The following is a 21,172-nucleotide window of genomic DNA, read 5'->3' as shown; positions in this document are numbered from 1 at the left end:
AAAAAAAGATTTATTTATTTAAAAGACGGAGTTAGAGCGAGGGGGAGGGAAAGAAAGAGATCTTGCACTCGCGGGTTCACTTCCCAGGCGCATTAGCAGAGAGCTGGACTGTAAGTGGAGCAGCCAGGACACGAACTGGCACCCACATGGGTTGCTGGTGCCGCAGGCCGAGGAGGCTTAGCCCACCATGCCGCAGCGCCGGACCCCAGGCTGATTTTCAAGTTGATAATTTTGTGCAGCCTGCAGATGACATTACAAATATCCAAACGGCCCTTGGCTGTAGGAAGGCTCCCCAGCCCTGCTGTAGGGTGCGCTCTGGCTTGAGTTCAGGGGGCATCACCTCTTCACCGCAGCCTAGAGGTTAAGAACCTAGGGCCCACCTGCTTCCGTGGCTTTGCGGTGTTGGGCAAGTCCCTTAACCTATCCGTGCTTTGGTTTCCTTTTGCCTCCAGAAGGGTGGAATAATACTACCTACTTCAGAGGGTTGTTTGGAGGATTAAGGGTGCTATAAGTAAAGCGCCTAGAACAGCATTTGGTCCCAAATAAATGACAGTAAGTGTTTGCTGCTGCAGCTGCTGCTGTTGTTTTGCCATTGCTGTTATTATAGTCCTATTTCTTCCTGCCTTGGCTGTAATAGATGAACCTGGAAGGACTTTGTCTTCTGTGCCCAGGGCCAGTTGGACAGGTCAGAAAAGCCCACACTTGGCTTATTGCTCTACTGTCACCAGCTTGAAATTCTTAATCTTGCTTGTTGTTTTTAAAAAAGATTTATTTATTTGAAAGGCAGAGTTACAGAGAGAAAAACACAGAGACAGAGAACAAGATCTTCCATCTGCTGGTTCACTCCCCAGATGGCCAGCACTGGGCCGATCTGCAGCCAGGAGCCAGGAAGTCCTTCTGGGTTTCCCACATGGGTACAGGGGCCCAAGGACTTGGGCCATCTACTGCTTTCCCAGGCCATTAGCAGGGAGCTGGATTGAAAGTGGAGCAGTTGGGACTTGAGCCAGCGCCTATATAGGATGCTGGTGCTGCAGGTTACCTTCTGTGCCACAGCACCAGTGGCCCCCTAAATCTTGTTTTAACAGTCTCATTGAGAGCGACTCTTGGATGAACTACTTGTGCCTGTATCATTGCTCCAGAGAGGCCCAGAGGGGTGGTGCCATCCAGAACACCAGACCGTATAATTTCTCTCACCATAGGTCAACCCTGATGTGATACATCAGCGCCCCCACCTCAGCCAGTATCAGAGCCTCTTGTCACATCTGGCTGTTGAGCGCTGCACACGTTTCTAATCCAGAGATGTGCTCTAAGTGTGAAATCCACACTGGATTTTGAAAACTTAATATGAAAAAATAATGTGAACTATGATAGTAATAATTATATTGATTGCATGCTGAACTTGTCATATTTTTAAATAATTTAGGTTAAATAAGATACATTACTGAAATTGATTTGAATGTTTCTCCTTTTTTAAAGCCATTTATTGGTTTTTTAAAAGATTTTTTATTTATTTACTTGAGAAGTAGAGTTACAGACAGAGAGAGGGAGAGACAGAGAGAGAGAGAGCTTCCATCTGCTGGTTCAGTCCCCAGATGGCTGCAGTGGCCAGAGCTGGGCTGAGCCGAAGCCAGGAGCTCCTGTGTGGGTGCAGGGGCCCAAGCACATTGGACGTCTTCCCCTGATTTTGCAGGCCTTAGCAGAGAGCTAGGTCAGAAGTGGAGCAGACGGGACTCCAACCTGCGCCCATATAGGGCTAGAAGCTTAACTTAGTACATCACAGTGCTGGTCCTCTCTCCTTTTTTTTTTTTTTTTTTTTTTTTTTTTTATGTGACTAGAAACTAACATTATCTGGGGTTTGTTACTGATTTTTTAAATTTATTTTTTAAGGAATAAAAATGTCATAAGTGCAACTTTAGGAATATAGTGATTCTTCCCACCCACCTCTCCTTCTCCCTCTCCCCTGCCAGTCCCATTCTCCATTAAGATTCTTTTTCAATTAATTTTGTATGCAGAAGAACAACTCTGTACTAAGTAAAGATTTCAACAATTAGCACACACACACACACACACAGAACTGGTTTCACAGTTAACCGTCACTACAACTCCTTGAGGAGAGGTCGGTCCTGCGTGGGGAATTAGTGCGCAGTTGAGTTTGCGTTGTATGTGTGCCGAGCAGCACTGCCTTAGAGCAAACTCCCTGTGACTCCAGCTGAGCCAGGCCAGCGGGTGACTGTAACACAGTGTTAGACCGAGACTCTGAAACACTCCAGCAGGCCTCTCTGTTGTGTGGAGCCTCTCTTTCTCTTTCCTTCTTGAACTCACCCAAGACGCTAATTTTTACACCTAGGGAGTTTGTCAAGAGACCTGAGGGTGTCTCTGAAGCAGCACCATAGGTGAAATGATGCTGGGACCAGAAGAACTAACTCAGGGCTTAAACTTAAATCCCAGCTCAACCCTTCTCTGTGGTGTGGGGATGCGACTCTGTGCACAGACACAGCACAGCACTAGCTTTGGGGCCTCAAAGAGCTGGGGTTGAAGCCTTTGACAAGCTGTGTGACAAGGGACCTGTCGCCCTCCCTGCACTTCAGTCCCATCCATGCAATAGGTAAGGCTGTTGCAGGGAGGGAATTGGAAGAAGCAGAGCAAATAGAAGCCCAACCCAGCATCCAGCACGAGGCAGCTGTACCCTTCATCCCTACATTCTCAAAGCCATCAGTTTCGTCCCCAAGAGGACACACACTGATTATGGGGCAGCAAACTATTTTACTCCTTATGTAAAAGTGCAGATCTGCAATTCAATACCCAAACTGATACAGGAGTATAGCACTGTGTATCAGTGGAATTAGGTGTCTTGTGGGATTTAGCTAAAAAAGAATCCCTAGGGGGTTGATAACGGCAGGGGTGGGGGAAGGCTGAGTAACATTGTCTTAACCTGATGACAGCATCCGAAGAGAGCTTCTGTGTGATGTCTGTGATCGTCAGGATGTAGGGCCGGGTCTCCACTGTGGATCTGACAAGGCCTTACAGAGCACCCACTGCTGCCAAGCACCCTTCTGGCTGCCGGGCACATGGTGGGGAGCTTTCTAGAGCAGTCCCCTGGGCCAGCCCCTGCCCCTGGGCGGCTGGTGGCTGAAGAGCAGCCTCCAGAGATCTCAGTTTGGGGGCGAGGTTTAGAGGCCTCCTTAGCCCGGCCTCTGCCCAGTGCAGTGCTGGGCTCCTTCCTGTCCCTGTGGGACCCCACCTCCGCCGTGCAGGACCTGCCCTCCCTGGTGTGCTACGGACATGCATACCTGCTCCGTGGAAGTCACACAAACGCTCCGGCTGTCGGAGCCTCCAGTGGCCGCCCCAGGGCTTGCAGCAGCCTCTGTGCCGCGTGTGTTTGTGTTGTGTGGTTCCCCGGCTGCACATTGGAGCCCCTCAGAGCAATCAGTAAAGTGCCCCGACGGGAAGTGCTTGCCCGTTCACCGTGGCTTCGGCAGTGCTGGGAGCCAGAGGCCCACATTCTAGAACAGCGTTCCTGACAGTGCAGAAGGGGTGGCCGCAGTCCTGGGCAGGTGGGCGGGGCCGGGGGGAGACCTCATTGATCACCTTGGTCTACTCACTCAGAAGGGGTGGAAAGGAAAGCATGGTCGCCATGGTGACCGCAGAGCCCAGGCCATCCGAGCGGGATCCGTGGTGAGAACGCTCAGTTCCGGAAGCACAGCAAATGCTTGTTAGCCTTCTCTGGCTGCGACGTGTCGCGCGCTCTCCTGCCGTGCTGAGGCCCCTCCTCACGTGGGACATCAGCCTCGAGCGCTGACCGACTAGTCGTCTTCCCCTGGAATGGGGTGCCAGGGTTCTGCTGCCCGCTCCTACAACCCCATGGGTCCTTAGGACCTAGTGTTACGTCTTCAGACAGTAGTCGATCGGGAAATACCAGTGCCTAGCCAGGAGTGAATGAGCCAAGTTCACAGGCAGAGGGAGAGACAGAGGCATGCGCACATCACAGATAATTATAGGATTAAGATAGCCTCATGTGGAAAATGTGGATGGTTGTTGAAACGAGGTGGTGGGTCTAGCCACGTTCATCCCTGTCCTTTGTGTTCGCAAATTGTCACGATGAAAAGTAATGACAGGTCACTAGAGGAATAGACGTGAGTGCTATCTGGCCCCGAGCTGAGGCTCAGGAAGGCATCCGAGAGGAGGTGACGGGAGTTTCACCAGGAAAAGGAGCGCCAGAGTTCAGGGAAATCCGTAGGAGGCGGAGGCAGAGGGAACTCTTGGAGAGCCAGTGTGACGGGAGCCCAGCCGGGCAGTGTGTGCAGCTCCGGTGAGGGGGTGGGGAAGCAGCTGGGCTTTCTCCTGGGGCAGCTGGGAGCCAGAGAACGTTTCAGCAAGACAGTGGCTGCCTCCGTTTCCCTGTGCGGAAAAGCTAGCGTGATTTCCCAGAGGCCCTCCAGCGGCTGGGCAGCCGCCTCTTTGCAGCGGCAGGATGCCCAGGGGGTTGTCCACTTCCCAGACAACACACTTCAGAGACTTGCTTTTTTCCTTTAGTAAGTTTGTTTTCCCCTAAAAGCATCAAGAAGTCATAAAATGGAGGCAGTTTTTCCAAGCACATAAATGGAAGGGGCCTCCTGAGGCAGGTGGTTTTGGAGCCCTTGCTGGTTTATCCCCCCGGGGTGAGGCTACCTTAGCCCAGCTTCAGTCCTACCCCCGTCGCTCCTTCCAGTAAACAAGCCTGAACTAAAGGTGTGAACAGGCCTTGTCAGCTGTGCAGTCAATGTTCCAGCCACCTGCCCTCTGGCGTCCTCTGCGAAGACTCCATGGACTCCCTTCCTGGGCGGGTTAAGCTTTCTGTCTGGTAACAGCAAGCCACCAGGTGGGGATATAGGTCTGGGCGTGAGCTTCTTGGAATCACCACACTGCATCCCAAAGGCCAGGGTCTTGTCATGGGCGGCCACGTCAGAGCAAGCTGTGTTGAGTCTGCCTGCTTGGAGGAAAAAAATTTTTTTAAAATATTTATTTATTTGAAAGGCAGAGTTAGGGATACACACACACACACACACACACACACAGGGAGGGGGAGAGGGAGAGGGAGAGGGGAAGAGGGAGAGAGGGAGAGAGGGAGAGAGAGAACACTTTTATCCACTGATTCATTCCCTAGATGGCTGCAGCAGCCTGCGCTGAGCCAGACCAAAGCCAGGAGATCCTTCTGGGTCTCCCACATGGGCGGCGGGGGCCCAGACACTTGGACCACCTTCCACTGCTTTTCCCAGGCCATTAGTCTGGGAGATGGATTGGAAGTGGAGCAGCTGGGACACAAACTTGTGCCCATAGGAGATGTTGGCATCGCAGGTGGTGACTTTACCCACTGTGTCACAACGCCGGCCCCAGAGGACACTTTCTCAGCATTTCCTTGGGCTTCCCCTTCATGAGCTCTCTGTGCCCAAATGTTTTGAGGGTTGGCTAGAAGAACCAGAAGCAAGTAAAAGTAATTGTCACACATGCCCTAAGTACAAGGGACTGTCACAATGCCAGTTCTTCCGTTCCAGGGCCTGGCTTAGTCCATTCAGGCTGCTGGAACTGAGTGGCTTATAAATCACAGGAGGTTTTTCTTGGACCCGGCGCTGTGATGTTGAAGGTTAAGCCTCCCCTGCAGTGCCAGCAGTTCAAGTCCTGGCTGCTCCACTTCTGATCCAGCTCCTTGCTAATATGCCTGACGAAACGGCCAAAGATGACCCAAGTGCTTGGGCATCTATGCCCACGTGGGAGACCAGCCACTTGGGGAGTGAACCAGCAGGTGGAAGGTCTCTTTCTATCCTTTTTCTGTATCTCTGCCTTTCAAATAATAGATCATTAAAAATATGTATATTTCTACAAAGTTATTGGAGGCTGGGAAGTCCCTGTGGAGGCACTGGCATGTTTGGTGTCTGGTGAACCCCACTTCCTTGTTCATCAGCGACGTCATCATCACCCACAAGCTGCCTCTCCTAGTGCCATCACGGTGGGATGATCTGAACCCATCATAGGAATGAATGAATGAATGAATGTGGACTTGTGGGTTTCGGGGGGACACAAGCATTCACGCTGCCCCAAGGGCCTTCTGTTCCTCTGGATGGGATGGGAGGGGTCCTCACGGAATTTGTGTCTCTGATCCTGGAGGGGAGGGGCACTGAAGTTGGAATTGCTCAGCAGGGCCGTGGAGGAAGTGTGTGGCCAAAGGGTGAGTCTTCCAGAAACTGCTGACCTGTTGGCGCTCCCTTTTCCTGAGGAAGGGGTGTGTGTTGGTCTGGCTTGTCTGATGAGGTCACCTGAGCCTGAGGACTGGAGCCACCTGCCTGGTCACGTGCCCGGATCGTGGCCTACAGACCCAGACGAGCCTGAGCTTACCCCGTCTCCACTGTCCCCAGCCGGGTCTCTCTGCACAAGCGGCAAAACCTCTCTGAGCCCTTTTCCTCCCTGAAAGCCGCCAGGATGAGGTGAGGTGCGTGTGAAGCTTTGCCGCAGCAGGACTGGCAGGACTGGTTGAGTCAGAGCAGATGGCCACGTGTGTGCACGCGAATCAAAGCTCTGTCTGCCCCATCACTGAGGGAGGGTGGGACTGCTCAGGCACACGCCGGGACCCCAGCCACGGATATCGCGTCTCCTAGTCTAGAGCCGCACCGTCCCTGGAGGAAGTAAATGCTTCATTTGTGATGTGCCGTAGCATTTAAGCGCTGAGTGGGTTTTTCTGAGTGGGGACTATGTCGGCCCCAAGCAGGCTGACCCTGTTTGTTCATTGTCCTGCTCCCCACTGGAACACCAAGTCCCGAGGACCAGGGCAGGGCGCATGCTTGTTCACCACGGGGTTGCAGGTGCTTGGCAGCATCTTTTTTTTTTTTTTTTTTTTTTTTTTTGACAGAGTGGACAGTGAGAGAGAGAGAAAGGTCTTCCTTTGCCGTTGGTTCACCCTCCAATGGCCGCTGCGGCCGGCGCACCGCGCTGATCCGAAACCAGGAGCCAGGTGCTTCTCCTGGTCTCCCATGGGGTGCAGGGCCCAAGCACTTGGGCCATCCTCCACTGCACTCCCGGGCCACAGCAGAGAGCTGGCCTGGAAGAGGGGCAACCGGGACAGAATCCGGCGCCCCGACCGGGACTAGAACCCGGTGTGCCGGCGCCGCAAGGCGGAGGATTAGCCTAGTGAGCCGCGGCGCCGGCTTGGTAGCGTCTTGAGCGTTAGCAGGAGGATCTCCCTGGACCTACATCCTGTTCTTGGGTTCCTCCTTCCTTGCGACGTCAGAAATCCAAAACTGGTCCGATGTTTCTTTTCCCACATTTCCTGCTCCCCAGAACAGAGGCTCCGCGTCTCTCGCGCTCAGGGGACTTCTGCACACAGCCCCGTCATTTTGTTCCCGGGCTGAGGGACTCCCTGCCTGCAAGCAATGACCTCTTCCTGCTCCGTGCGTATGTGTTGCCTGATTCTTGCTGTGGCAGACTGGCCTGGGAGGACTATGACACAGGCAGGAGGCTGGAAGCAGTGGAGGGGACCCACTTCTCTCTCGTAGAACCAGGATGTCCAGGCTCCTAGCAGGGCCATGGTGTGTGCAAATGGTCCTTCCCGCCCCTGGCTGACAGTTAAGGAGATGCCTTCCCTCCACAGTTAGAGGGCTCTGTGGAAACTCAGAAGGTGGCCTACAACACGCCATCGCTCCTGCGTGCCTTCCCCGTCAGCCCTACCCGACCCGAGTGCCTTGTGATCTCTCACAGGTGCGGTTCCTTCGTCCGTCCAATGCAGAACACGTTGCCCAGAGCCACCAGCTGATGTGTGGCCCAGCCGCGATGTGGACCCAGCGTCTGGCTCATGTTACCCTCCCAGCATGCACCTTCAGCCTTTCCTTGGGAATCAGAACTTTCCTATTTTGTGGCACAGTGTTCCTGTCTACTTATACCAGTTGCTGCAGGAAGTGCTGCGTGCAGGAGGGAGGGCTGGACCCGTGCTGCGGAGGCCCCCAGGGTAGCTGTTGGAGCTGGGCTTGGAGGGAAGCCGGATCTGAGATTAAGGCCCTGAATGGGGCCCTGTTAGCCTTCTGCAAAGGCCCTGGACGCCTGCTTTATTGGTTGCCATGGCGACCCCTGGCCTTGACAACAACTTGGCTGTGGGTATCGTTGCGTCCCATTGAGTCTGCAGACAAGGCCACGGCTGGGGAAAGGAATGTCCCGAGCCCCCGCCAGCGCTTTGTCTCCGACTGAGGGCAGATGGGGAAGGAGAGGAGCATCTTTGGGGGCCCCAGAGAGGTCTGGAGGGGCCATTTCTAGCCAGTGATGCATGCAAATTTCATGCCCACAGGGCCTGGGAAGCTGCCCCCTGGAGTCATGAGTCAGCACGTTCACATGGGAAGCTGCCCCCTGGAGTCATGAGTCAGCACGTTCACAGTTGTGTGTGTGGAGCATTTCCATTCATCCAGTGAATGTTTGCAGCCAGACGCTGCTCTGGGGGAGGCCCCAGGTCTCCGTTCATACTCTGCTGGCCCACAAGGGAGGTGCACGGGTATCAGCCCCATTTTACACACGTGGAGACAAAGGCACAGAGAGTCACTGAACATGCTCAAGGTCACAGGACAAGTTAGTGGGGGGCCAGGGGCAGCTCGTCTGGGGGTGCTATCCTTAGATAGTGCCAGGTGGAAGCAGTGGAAGCGAAGAGGGGGAAAGAGGCCGGGTCACATCCAGCGACCTGCGTGGGCTCCCTTCTCCCTGTTTCTCTGGATATGTGACTTTCAAAGTTAGGAACCAGCCAGCGCCGCGGCTCACTAGGCTAATCCTCTGCCTAGCGGCGCCGGCACACTGGGTTCTAGTCCCGGTCGGGGCGTCGGATTCTGTCCCGGTTGCCCCTCTTCCAGGCCAGCTCTCTGCTGTGGCCAGGGAGTGCAGTGGAGGATGGCCCAGGTGCTTGAGCCCTGCACCCCATGGGAGACCAGGAAAAGCACCTGGCTCCTGGCTCCTGCCATTGGATCAGCGTGGTGCGCCGGCCGCAGCGCGCTGGCCGCGGCGGCCATTGGAGGGTGAACCAACGGCAAAGGAAAGACCTTTCTCTCTGTCTCTCTCTCTCACTGTCCACTCTGCCTGTCAAAAAAAAAAAAAAAAAAAAAAAAAAAGACTCAAAGTTAGGAACCCAAATCTTGCATCTCCAGGGGTTTCCTGGGGTGGCGATCATGCAGACCTGTGGGCCTAGGCAGCTCCCCCTCCACTACCACCTGCCCTTATTGACAGTTAAGGGTACTGCCCAACCCACCTCCAGGCCCAGATCCCACCAGAGAGGCTCCAGCTTCCTCGGTCTGGGTGGCGCCCTTACCCCGTGAAAAGCTCCCTGGTGACTGTTGCTGAGCCAAGGCCAAGAGTCTCGGGCTTCGAAGCTCTGCGAGCTTGGACAGGAGCCCTGTCGTCCACGGTGAATCCTGCAGGTGACCGAGACTACCTAGGGAGGTGCGTTGCACACAGTAGGTGAGCTGTCAATAGTGGATCGCTTTCCCCTACTGTCACTCTCCCTCCGGAGCAAATTGGAAGCCACTGGCCTTTATTTTTAATTATTTTTTTTTGCCCTTTCTTTCACCTGAATTCCTCTCGTGTTATTGATTTAAACGTTGAACTCAGCTTCTTTCCCCACCCCAGCCTCCCAATGCACAAGGCAGATAAGAGGAAGCAGAGAGAACCAATTAGCATTTTAATTAAAAGCCGAGGGATGGGGAGAGGTGGGTGGGGCTGAGCAGCTCAGTATCTGACTAGACCAGGGTTTTCAGCTTGTCCTGATGGAGACATACAGTAAAAAATAGAATTTACTGCAGGTGCACCACATGGCTGGAACAAAAATCCCTCTCGTTTGCCATGTACTCTGATAAACCCCATTCTGTTGAGTGTGTTGACTGAGTTCAGTCCCCCCTTTCAGTTCGGATCACATCCAGGAAGGCTGCACTGGATGCCCGCCTGCCCTTCGCCCCTGTCAATCTCTCCTCATCTCTCACCCCAGTGGAAAGAGGCCAGGTCTGAGGCCAAGCCTCGGGCAGCCAGCTCTGCCCAGCTTTTAATGGAATGGCCTGCTTCGTTCGATCCGGGCACCTTTCTATGAAACTTTGGCGGGATCATCGGGGTCCAGAACGGTAACTTAAACTTAAAAAGCAACTTTCTTTCTTTGTTTTATAATTTGACAGATAGAGTTAGGCAGTGAGAGAGAAACAGAGAGAAAGGTCTTCCTTCTGTTGGTTCACTCCCCAAATGGCTGCTACAGCTGGCGCTGCGTCTATCCGGAGCCAGGTGCTTCTCCTGGTCTCCCATGGGGTGCAGGGCCCAAGCACTTGGGCCATCCTCCACTGCACTCCCTAGCCACAGCAGAGAGCTGGACTGGAAGAGGGACTAGAACCCGGTGCCTATATGGGATGCCGGCGCTGCGGGTGGAGGATTAGCCAAGAGAGCCACGGCGCCGGCCCACAACTTGCTTTCAAGAAAAATGTCTGGGTCAGTGCTGAGGCGCAGAGGATTAAGCCGCCGCTTGCAATGCCGGTATCCCATAGTGCTGTTCAGAGGTGGAGGGTTTCTGGGTGTGGAATCCCCCCATATCCTCCCAGGACCCTATCAGTACAGTGTTGTTGGGGCTCACAGCCCTGGGGAGCTGCCCCTCGCCCCACACCTGACAAGGTTATGCTGGCCTGCTTCCAAGGCCTACTTCTACACAGAAATAGGCATTTTCTTTAAAAGTTCTCATTTCCTTCCCATTTCCCTCAAATTTCTATTTTCTTCAGTCCCTCTCATACACATAAACTAGCATCCAGCTTTCTACTAATGTACCTGGGAAGGCAGCGGATGATGGCCCAGATAGCTGGGCCCCTGCCACTCATGTGGGAGACCTGGATGCAGTTTCTGGCCCAGCCCTGGCTGTTGCAACTGCTGAGGAGTGAACCAGCGGTGGAAGATCTCTCTGTCTCTCCTTCTCTGTCACTCTGCCTTTCAAGTACACAAATAAGGCAGAGCGAGAGAGAGACAGAGACAGAGAGATCTTCCAACTGCTGGTTTACTCCCCAGATGGCTCCAGTTGGTGGAGCTGGGCCAATCCGAAGTCAGGAACCAGGAGCTTCTTCCTGGTCTCCCACATGGGTGCAGGGGCCCAAACACTTGGGCCATCCTCTCCTGCTTTTCTAGGCGCATTAGCAAAGAGCTAGATTGGAAGTGGAGCAACCTGGACTTGAACTGGTGCCTATATGGGATGCTGGCACAACAGGCAGCAGCTTTACCCACATTGCTGTCCCCGATAAATAAATCTTATTTAAAAAATGTTTTAAATAAAACTTTTTTATTTACTTATTAGATTTATTTATTAATATTTATTTATTATTTATATATTAAGATTTATTTATTTGAAAGGCAGTTAAAGAGGCAGCAGAGGCAAAGTGAGAGAGATCTTCCATCTGCTGGTTCACTCCCCAACTGGCTGCAATGGCTGGAGCTGCACTGATATGAAGCCAGAAACCAGGAGCCAGGAACCAAGAGCTTCTTCCGGGTTGCCAGTGCAATTGTGGGGGCCCAAGGACTTGGGCCATCTTTTACTGCTTTCCCAGACCATAGCAGAGAGCTGGATCGGAAGTGGAGCAGCCAAGACTCTAACTGGTGCCGATATGGGATGCCAGCACTGCAGGCAGTGGCTTTACCCACTATGCCACAGCACCAGCCTCCAGTAAATAAATCCTAAAAATAAAAATGTTAAGTAAATACAAGACTGGATCAGAGTGAACACACTGAGAGATAGTGTCTGTGCTTAGAGCTCAGGTTTGGGAAACAGGAGTTCAGAGACCAGGAGTATCAGCAACCAGCCCACCTCCCTTTCAGGTTCTGGTATTTTCCACCTTTCTGTGGGACACAAACTTTAGGTTAGAAACACCCCCACTCCTGTCCATCCAGGATCCTGCAGGCCAACACGTGCCAATCCACAGGCCAGCAAAGGTCAAAGTCCTGATGGGAAAATGGGAAGACATGAAGGCTGCGGGGTGGGAGCAGAGGCTGGGCAGTGCCACTGGCCAGCTGTGCCCAGAGGCTCTCAGAGTCAGAGCGGCTGGAGAGGTGTGTGTGTTTGCTTTCTGAGATAAGCAAGGGCAGAGGTGGACTTGCCCAAGGCCTGAGGGATTGGAGCTGTCATCACTCCATGGCATGGCCTTCTCTCTCCCTGCTTATAAAGATTGGTTATTTTTTTTGTAAAGGCAGAATTACGGGGTGGGCGCTGTACATAGCAGGTAAAGGCACTGCCTGCAGTGCCAGCATCCCATATGGGCTGCAGTTTGATTCTCCATTGCTCCACTTCTGATCCAGCTTTCTCCTATGGCCTAGGAGAGCAGTAGAAGATGACCCAAGTCCTTGGGCCCCTGTGGCCGTGTGGGAGACCTGGAAAAAGCTCCTGCTTCTTGGGTTCAAATCAGCGCAGCTCCAGCCATTGTGGCTATCTGGGGAGTGAACCAGCAGATGGAAGACTTACCTACCCACCCTACCCCCGCTTCTCTCTAACTCTGCCTTTCAAATAAATAAATACATTTTTTTTAAAAAAAAGTTTCATATATAAAGGCAGAGTTACACAGAGAGGGAGTCGGGAGACAGAGAGAGAGAGAGAGAGCTTCCAGTGCTGGTTCATTCCCCAAATGACCACAACAGCTGGGGCTGGGTCAGGCTGAAGCCAGGAACCTGGCACTCCATCCCAGTCTCCCACATGAATGGCAGGGGCCCCAGTACTTGGACCATCTCCCCTGCTTTCCAACAGGGAGCTGGATCAGAAGTGGAGCAGCCAGGACTTGAACCTGCACCCATATGGGATGCTGGCGTTGGAGGTCATGGCTTAACCCACTGCGCCGCAGCAGCAGCCCCTCTCTCCCCATTTTAAAAGTGGAGGGCCGGTCGACACTGCGGCTCACTAGGCTAATCCTCCGCCTGTGGCGCCGGCACCCTGAGTTCTAGTTCCGATTGGGGCACTGGATTCTGTCCCTGTTGCTCTTCTTGCAGTCCAGCTCTCTGCTGTGGCCCGGGAAGGCAGTGGAGGATGGCCCAAGTGCTTGGGCCCTGCACCCGCATGGGGGACCAGGAGGAAGCACCTGGCTCCTGGCTTCGGATCGGTGCAGCCCACTGGCTGCAGCGGCCACTTGGGGGGTGAACCAATGGAAAAGGGAAGACCTTTCTCTCTGTCTCTCTCTCTCTCACTAACTCTGCCTGTCCAAGAAAAAAAAAAAAAGTGGAGGGCCAATTTCATAGTCCTCTTTTTATGTTTACCTTTCATGGAGGAAAACGCAACAAAACTAACTGTTTTAAGTGGACAACTCAGTGCTGTTTTGTCCACGCTCAGTGTTCTGAAGCCATCACCACTCTCTGGTCACGGAACTTTTTCATCGCTGAAGCAAGACCCAGTGGCCACTACGTGGTTGCTCCCTACTCCCCACTTGCCCCAGTAGCTGCTCATGTGTCCTTTCTCTACAGATTTGCCCATTCCTGAAAGCACCTGTAAACGGGGTCCCCCGTGGCCTTTGGCTCTGGACTCTTGCACTCAGTGTCATGTTTTTGAGACCCAGCTGTATTGCAGCATGCACAGCGGTGCTCCGTCCTCTGTGACTGGACCATAGTCCATTGTGCAGGCGGCCCACATGTTATTCAGCCGTCATCCCATTAATGCACATTTGGGTCGTTTCCAACTTGAATCGGCTGCTGCAGACGGTGTGTGGGAGGCCCTCTCTTCAGTTCTTTGGGGTGCACACTTAGGAGCAGAATTATCGAGTCTTACAGTGAATCTGTATTTAACTTTCTGAGCAATTCTGAAAGGCCACAGCAGTCTGAGACTGATGGCTGAGGAGCTGGTCCCTGGCTTCTTGCTCTTCCTCAACTCCCACTGCAGCCAGTGTCCCCCTTATGGGTCCCTTCCTCTGGTCACAGTAGCTCCGGCGTCCCACAGGCATGCTGTGTGCATGTCCCCTGCCCCTCCCTGGGAGGCTCGCTGAGCCCAGACCCTTCAAGACAAGACTAGATGGCCGGTGCCACAGCTCACTAGGCTAATCCTCTGCCTGCAGCGCCGGCACCCCAGGTTCTAGTCCTGGTTGGGGCGCCGGATTCTGTCCCGGTTGCCCCTCTTCCAGACCAGCTCTCTGCTGTGGCCCGGGAAGGCAGTGGAGGATGGCACAAGTGCTTGGGCCCTGCACCCCATGGGAGACCAGGAGGAACCAGTGGCTCCTGGCTTCAGATCGGCACAGCACGCCGGCTGTAGCAACCATTTGGGGGATGAACCAACGAAAGGAAGACCTTTCTCTCTGTCTCTCTCTCTCTCTCTCTCTCACTAACTCTGCCTATATTAAAAAAAAAAAAAAAAAAAACAGACAAGACTCAGAGAGCAGCTGGGCTCCCTCCTCCACTAGAAAGGCTCTCGGTGGGAGCCATCCCTGGAGGTCAGACCTGGCGATCGCCTCCAGCTGATCCTCGTGTCCCCTTCACTCCTCTATGATCTCATGTCCCAGGCACTTTGTGCCCCTGAATCCCTCACTGGGCTGCGTCTTCTCACACCTCTGAGCGTTCACTCATGCCTTATCCCCCCACCTCACCCCCCCCACCTGCATTTCTCTTTGGCATCTGAGTCTCCTAACCTATGCAGAGCAGTGACGCCTCCCTGACCTTGTGACCCCAGCCAGAGTGCGTCTCTCCGTGTCCCCACAGCACCTTGCTCATACCAGCCATGCAGTCATGATTCTATCTTCTATAGACTTCACTGTTGACAATAAACTGGAAAATTTTTATAAATGTATCTTGCCAGGTTATTTTTTTAAATATTCATTTATTTTCATCTACTTGAAAGGCTGAGTGACAAGAGAGAGCTTCTGTCTGCCAGTCCACTCCCCATATGCCTACAACAGCCTGGGCTGGGCCAGGCCAAAGCCAGGAGCCTGGAACTCCATCCAGGTCTCCCACGTGGGTGGCAGGGACCCAAGTACTTAGCGCTAGCACCTGCTGCCTCCCAGGGTGCATTAGCAGGGAGGTGGATTGGAAGCTGAGGAGCAGAGACTCCAAACAGCACCCTGAGATGTCCCAAGCTTTGGCTTCAGCGTCACGGCTGTACTGCAACACCCACCTCTTTGCCAGGTTATTTCAGAGTTATTGACAGGTTGGGTAAAGCAGCCTAGCGTTTGAACTCTCCCATTTTCCCCCTCATCATCTTCTGCCACTAAATTATGAGCTTCAGAAAGAGAGTGGTGTTTTTTCTTTTTCCTCCAGAACCCAAGCGACACAGGGGCTTGCCTTTCACAGGTGCTAATTAACTTTGCTGATTGAATTAGAGGGTGAGCAAGAGTGAGTGAATAACATTAAGTCTTCTGGTTTTTGAAATGCATTGTGTTAAGAATCCTGTCTGATGGAGATCATGTTATAAGGTCAACTCCAACCTGCAGGGCTCCAGAAGGTCACTGTGATATATTTTCCAGTGTGACATTTTATAATTGAAAGTGTGTGGGTGTGGCCCTCACTTTTGTGGAGTATTTAAATGTTAATGTTCCCAGTCCCTGAGATTTTGTGGAAATTGAATAGTGTGGCTTGAGACCTACTTGAAGGGAGAGGTAGCATCTGCTCTTTCCGCATAGTGACTGTGTTGCTAAATCAACAGGCTTGGATATGCTGGAATACATGGAAAATGCAGGAGCAGCTGTTTAGCCTCCTGGGTAAACTGCCCCATGTCCCACACTGGACTCCATTCTGGGCTCTGGCTCCTGACTCCAGCTTCCTGCTAGTGCGGATCCTGGGAGGCAGTGGTCATGGCTCAAACTGGGTCCCTGTGACTCACACAGAGGACTTGGATTGTGTTCCCAGCTCCTGGCTGTGACTGGGGCTCATCACAGCCATTGGGGGCATTTGGGGAGTGAACCAACAGAATGGGATCTCTGTCTCTCCTATAAATTTTTTTTTTAAGATTCACTTATTTACTTGAAAGTCAGAGTTACACAGAGAGGAGAGGCAGAGAGAGAGAGAAAGAGGTCTTCCATCCACTGGTTTACTCCCCCATTGGCTGCAAAGGCCAGAGCTGCACCAATCCGAAACCAGGAGCCAGGAGCCTCCTCCAGGCCTCCCATGTGGGTGCAGGAGTCCCAGGACTTGGGCCATCTTCTACTGCTTTCCCAGGCCATAGCAGAGAGCTGGATCGGAAGTGGAGCAGCCGGGACTCGAACCAGCATCCATATGGGATGTCAGCACTGCAGGCAGAGGCTTTACCTGCTATGCCACTCTGCTGGCCCCTCTCCCATGAATTTTTATATATATTTAAACATACATTGAGTCTTCAAGTAAAGAATATATTTTTTGGTTAACTTACGGTCACATTTCCCAAACCTATGCTTTCTCGAACAAATTTCTCTGGTGGAAAATAATAAGATGTATTCTCTCTCTTTCTCTTCCTCTCTGTCTCTCTTTAAATATTTATTTATTTGAAAGGCACAGTTGCAGAGAGAGGTCTTTCATTCACTGGTTCATTCCTCAAATGGCCACATCTGCCAGGATTGGACCAGGCCAACCCAGGAATCAGGAGCTTCTTCCAGGTCTCCCACGTGGGTGCAGGGGCCCAAACACTTGGGCCATCTTCTGCTGCTTTTCCAGGTGCATTAGCAGGGAGCTGGATCAGAAGTGGAGTAGCTGGGACTTGAACCAGTGCCCTTATGGGATGTGGGCATCACAGGCGGCAGTTTTATCTGCTACACCACAGCCCTGGCCCCAAGATGTAGTCTCTCTCTCTCTCTATCTCTTTGTTTTGTTTTGTTTTTAAGATTTGTTTATTTATTTGAAAGGCAGAGTCACAGAGAGCAGAGGCAGAGAGAGGTTTTCCATCTGCTGGTTCACTCCCCAGATGGCCTCAGTGGCCAGAGCTGTGCCGATCCAAAGCCAGGAGCCAGGAGCCTCCTCCGGGCCTCCCATGTGGGTGCAGGGGCCCAAAGACTTGGGCCCGCTTCTGCTTTCCTAGGCCATAGCAGAGGCTAGATTGGAAGTGGAGCAGCTGGGACTAGAACCGGTGCCCATATGGGATGCCAGCACCGCAGGCGGTAGCTTTACCCACTACACCACAGAGCCAGCCCCCTAAGATGTGCTCTCTAAATGACATGAGTTTATTCCACCTTGAGCCCCTTATCTCCAACAGCTACATGATTAGCTGAGTTCATTGATACATGACAGGTAAAAGTAAGGGCTCGGGATGAGAGTCCCAGGAAATCCTAGAACCCAAACCAGACCCCCAGAACCACCTAAGCTCTCCCTTCCTTAGCCCTGAGACAGGGTGCTGCCCTACTTGCTGGCTGATTAAGCAGACTGGGGTGGGTGGGATTTATCTTCAGGACATCTCGGGCAACCTCACATCATGCCGCTTCCATCCAGGCAAAGAGGGCTGGGCCATGACAGACAGCTTGACTGCTCCGGGATGGTGTCCCCTGCCGGGAGAGAGGAGACACAGCTGCAGGGTTTGCTGGCCATGAGGTCTTTATCCTCAGCTACCCTGCAGGGCTGCACACCACCTGCAGTGCTGAGTGTAAGAGGTGTCCTCCTTCCCGATGTGCTCGGGCTGATCCGCCAGATACTGTAACTGTGGTATTAGCTGAAACTCCATTTGCATCGGAGTTTCTGGACTTGGTTACAAAGGAACGTTTCCCCCTTGCTCCTCATGTTTCCTTCCATGTAGAGGGACATCTGTGAGCCTAACACAGCTGGGTCTTCCCACCCCACTCACTCGTCCCAGGGAAGGAGATTTGAGTTCACCCCAGCAGACTCAGCAGTACGTGCATGTCTGTGGCTAAGCTAGGCCCCGGCTTGAGGTGCCCAGGGCAGGCTGACCGTCCCAGGCTGCCCTGGACTGTCCTGGTTTCAAATTGCGAAGTCCTCGGGGCTGGTGCTGTGGCAGAGGATTAAAGCCCCAGCCTGCAGTACTCGCATCCTGTATGGGCGCCGGTTCTAGTCCCAGCAGCTCATCTTCCCATCCAGCTCTCTGCTGTGGCATGGGAAAGCAGTAGAAGATGGCCCAAGTCCTTGGGACCCTGCACCTGTGTGGGAGACCAGGAAGAAGCTCCTGGCTCCTGGCTTTGGATCGGCGTAGCTCCGGCCATTGCGGCCATCTGGGGAGTGAACCAGCAGATGCAAAACCTCTCTCTCTGTCTCTACCTCTCTCTGTAATGCTGTCTTTCAAATAAATAAAATAAATCTTTTAAAAAAAATGCAAAAGACCTATATACCCTGGGAACCTACCAGTCCTGAGCACAGTGGGATGGTTGGTTGTGCTGGGCTGTGCACCAGGATTTCTGGACAGCCAAGACCTAGCTCTCCAGGTGGGAGCAGGACAGAGGGACGCTGGACTTCCCATGTTGAGCAGTTCTGTAATGCACGCCCAAGTTTCCAGTCTGAGCTCGGCCGTCTGCAGAGCCCAGGGCTCAGGGGTCAAACAGTCTTTTACAAAAGAATCTCCATCAACTCCGTCCTAGTCCTCTGTTTTCCTGTCTGGAAAATGGGTATAATCATCCTGCCTGGGGTGTGGTCAAGGACAGATGAAGCTGCATCCGAGTTAAAGTTACATTCAGGATAACCTACTCCTGGTTAAAGTGTGCTGTGGAATCAAGGGCTTGATGTCGGAGGAGTCTCTCGTCAATGGGAAGGGGCAGGGACGGGCCACTGGGCCAGCAGGGGAGTGGACTTCCTGGGCCTGAGTCTGCCTTTCTGGTTTCTTTCAGGGTGGCAGTGAGCAGAAGGGGTCCGTGTTCCTGGAGGAGAGGCCATGACCTCCATGTTGCTCGCCCGACGCCTGGCTCCAAGCATCCAGCACAGCCACCACCTAATCGGGCCAGGTAAGCCCCAGGGCCTCGGCCACCCCGGGCCTGCTGGAGACACAATGCAGACCAGGGGGCCTGGCCTGGAAGGGTCCTTTCTGCTAAGGGACCGGCCAGCCAGTGCTCCATCGCTCATGGAACGGTCGCCGTCGCCATCCCCACTGCTCCTGTGCCCCAGGGACAGCAGTGCCAGGGGACAGAAGCTGACGTGGTCTAGAAGCTGTGGAAGCGCTTTCCCTGCCCAGGTGGTCCGCACAGGGACAGTTAGGGAAACACAGCCGGCTTGCTGCCAGGGCAGTGGCCGGGAGTCCCAGCTCCCCGTCAGCCTCGTGACCCCTGGGGAGACAACTGACGGGGGTGCTGTCCGGCACACCGTGCTCAGTGAACTGCAGGAGGGGTCAGCTCTGTTAGGGAATCGGCTTTGTGTTGGGTGATTCCGCCCAGCTACAGGTGAATGTCAGTGTTCTGAGCACTTTTGAGTAGGGTATATTGGGTGTTTTAAGTGTGGTTTTTTTTTTGAAGATTTATTTATTTATTTGAAAAAGTTACAGCGAGAGAGAGAGAGAGAGAGAGATGTCTTCCATCCACTGGTTTGCTCCAATTGGTTTCCCCCCAATTGGCCATAACAGCCAGAGCTGTGCCCATCCGAAGCCAGAAGCCAAGGGCTTCTCCCAGGTCTCCACGTGGGTGCAGGGACCCAAGAACTTGGGCCACCTTCTACTGCTTTCCCAGGCCACAGCAGAGAGCTGGGTTGGAAGTGGAGCAGCCAGGACTCGAACTGACGGCCATATGGGAAGCTGGTGCTTCAGGCCAGGGCTTTTACCCGCTATGCCATAGTGCCAGCCCCTTAAATGCGTTTTTTTTTTTTTTTTAAAGATTTATTGGCCGGTGCCGCGGCTCACTAGGCTAATCCTCCACCTTGCGGCGCCGGCACACTGGGTTCTAGTCCCGGTCGGGGCACCGGATTCTGTCCCGGTTGCCCCTCTTCCAGGCCAGCTCTCTGCTGTGGCCCGGGGAAGGCAGTGGAGGATGGCCCAAGTGCTTGGGCCCTGCACCCCATGGGAGACCAGGAGAAGCACCTGGCTCCTGCCTTTGATCAGCACGGTGCGCCGGCCGCGGCGGCCATTGGAGGGTTAACCAACGGCAAAGGAAGACCTTTCTCTCTCCCTCTCTCTCTCACTGTCCACTCTGCCTGTCAAAAAAAAAAAAAAAAGATTTATTTATTTATTTGAAAGTCAGAGTTACACAGAGAGGAGAGGCAGAGAGAGAGAGAGAGAGAGAGAGAGGGAGGTCGGTCTTCCATTTGCTGGTTCACTCCCCAATTGGCCACAACAGCCAGAGCTGCACCTGTCCGAAGCCAGGAGCCAGGAGCTTCTTCCGTGTCTCCCATGCAAGTGCAGGGGCCCAAGCACTTGAGCCACCCTCCACTGCTTTCTCAGGCCATAGTAGAGAGCTGGATCAGAAGTGGAGCAGCCAGGACTCAAACTGGTGCCCTTATGGGATGCTGGCACTGCAGGCGGCGGCTTTACCCACTACACCACAGTGCCAGCCCCCCAAGTGATCCTGATATTTCAACTGGTAATCAGTAAAACCAATGTTTTGTCCCTGGAGTTGGCACAAACATGGCCAGATAGTATCGACTCTGCCTGATTAATCAGGCAAGATTTTATATTTGAATGTGCTGGGCCAATCTGAAGCCAGGAACTTAATCCAGATCTCCCACGTGGGTGCAGGGGCCAAGCACTTGAGCCATCTTCTACTGCTTTCCCAGGCCATAGCAGAGAGCTGGATGGGAAGAGGGGCAGCCGGGACTAGAACTGGCCCCCATATGGGATGGCAGCGCTTCAGGCCAGGATGTTAACCCACTGTGCCACAGTACTGGTCCCGATGTGTTTTTGACATACAATACTTCCATGGGTTTGTCACGATGTAACCCCATCATAATTCGAGAAGCATGTGGACTTGACCTAAAGAACAACTGTCTTCCGGGGCAGTGGACAGGCGCCACCATCCCAGGAGTGCCTTCTTCCTCACCTCCACACCCCAAACCCGACTGGTCACCCCCAGGTCTCTCTGAGACATCCCATTCTGCTCTGTGTCTCAAACAGCTTAGCTAAGTGGGCCTCATCGGCATTGAGACTTCCCTCCCATAGTCGCACAAGACAGTCGTAAGTGTACCTGTTTTACGGGAGGAAAACCGAGGCTCTGTGAGGGAAAGCCATTCGCCTAAGATTATCCAGGCACTGGAACACTAGTGGGTCTGTCTCCAGGGCTGAGAGGGTGTGAGAGGCTGACAGGAACCTCCCTGTAGGTACCCTGAGAGGGCCTCCTGCAGCCTTGACTCTGGCCTGGCCACAGCGTAGGCTCAG

The 21,172-nt window shown here is 53.4% G+C and overlaps 1 protein-coding gene across 6 annotated transcripts in view; it reads left to right on the top strand.

Annotated features, from left to right (window-relative positions):
• ABAT (4-aminobutyrate aminotransferase) overlaps positions 1 to 21,172 on the top strand; it is a 100,258-nt gene that overhangs the window by 29,336 nt on the left and 49,750 nt on the right. For all 6 annotated transcript variants that reach the window (XM_051847393.3, XM_089321234.1, XM_089321235.1 and 3 more), the window contains one exon: positions 18,708 to 18,821. In XM_051847393.3, coding sequence (XP_051703353.1) covers positions 18,752 to 18,821 — 70 coding nt within the window. In that variant the 5' untranslated portion in view covers positions 18,708 to 18,751. The remainder of the gene's footprint in view (positions 1 to 18,707; positions 18,822 to 21,172) is intronic.

This window comes from Oryctolagus cuniculus, chromosome 19 (assembly GCF_051225735.1).
Source record: "Oryctolagus cuniculus isolate XC-2025 breed Fujian yellow rabbit chromosome 19, ASM5122573v1, whole genome shotgun sequence".
Taxonomy (NCBI): Eukaryota; Metazoa; Chordata; class Mammalia; order Lagomorpha; family Leporidae; genus Oryctolagus; species Oryctolagus cuniculus.
The sequence above is the reverse complement of the archived record's forward strand: the minus strand, read 5'-3'. Positions and strand labels throughout refer to the sequence as shown.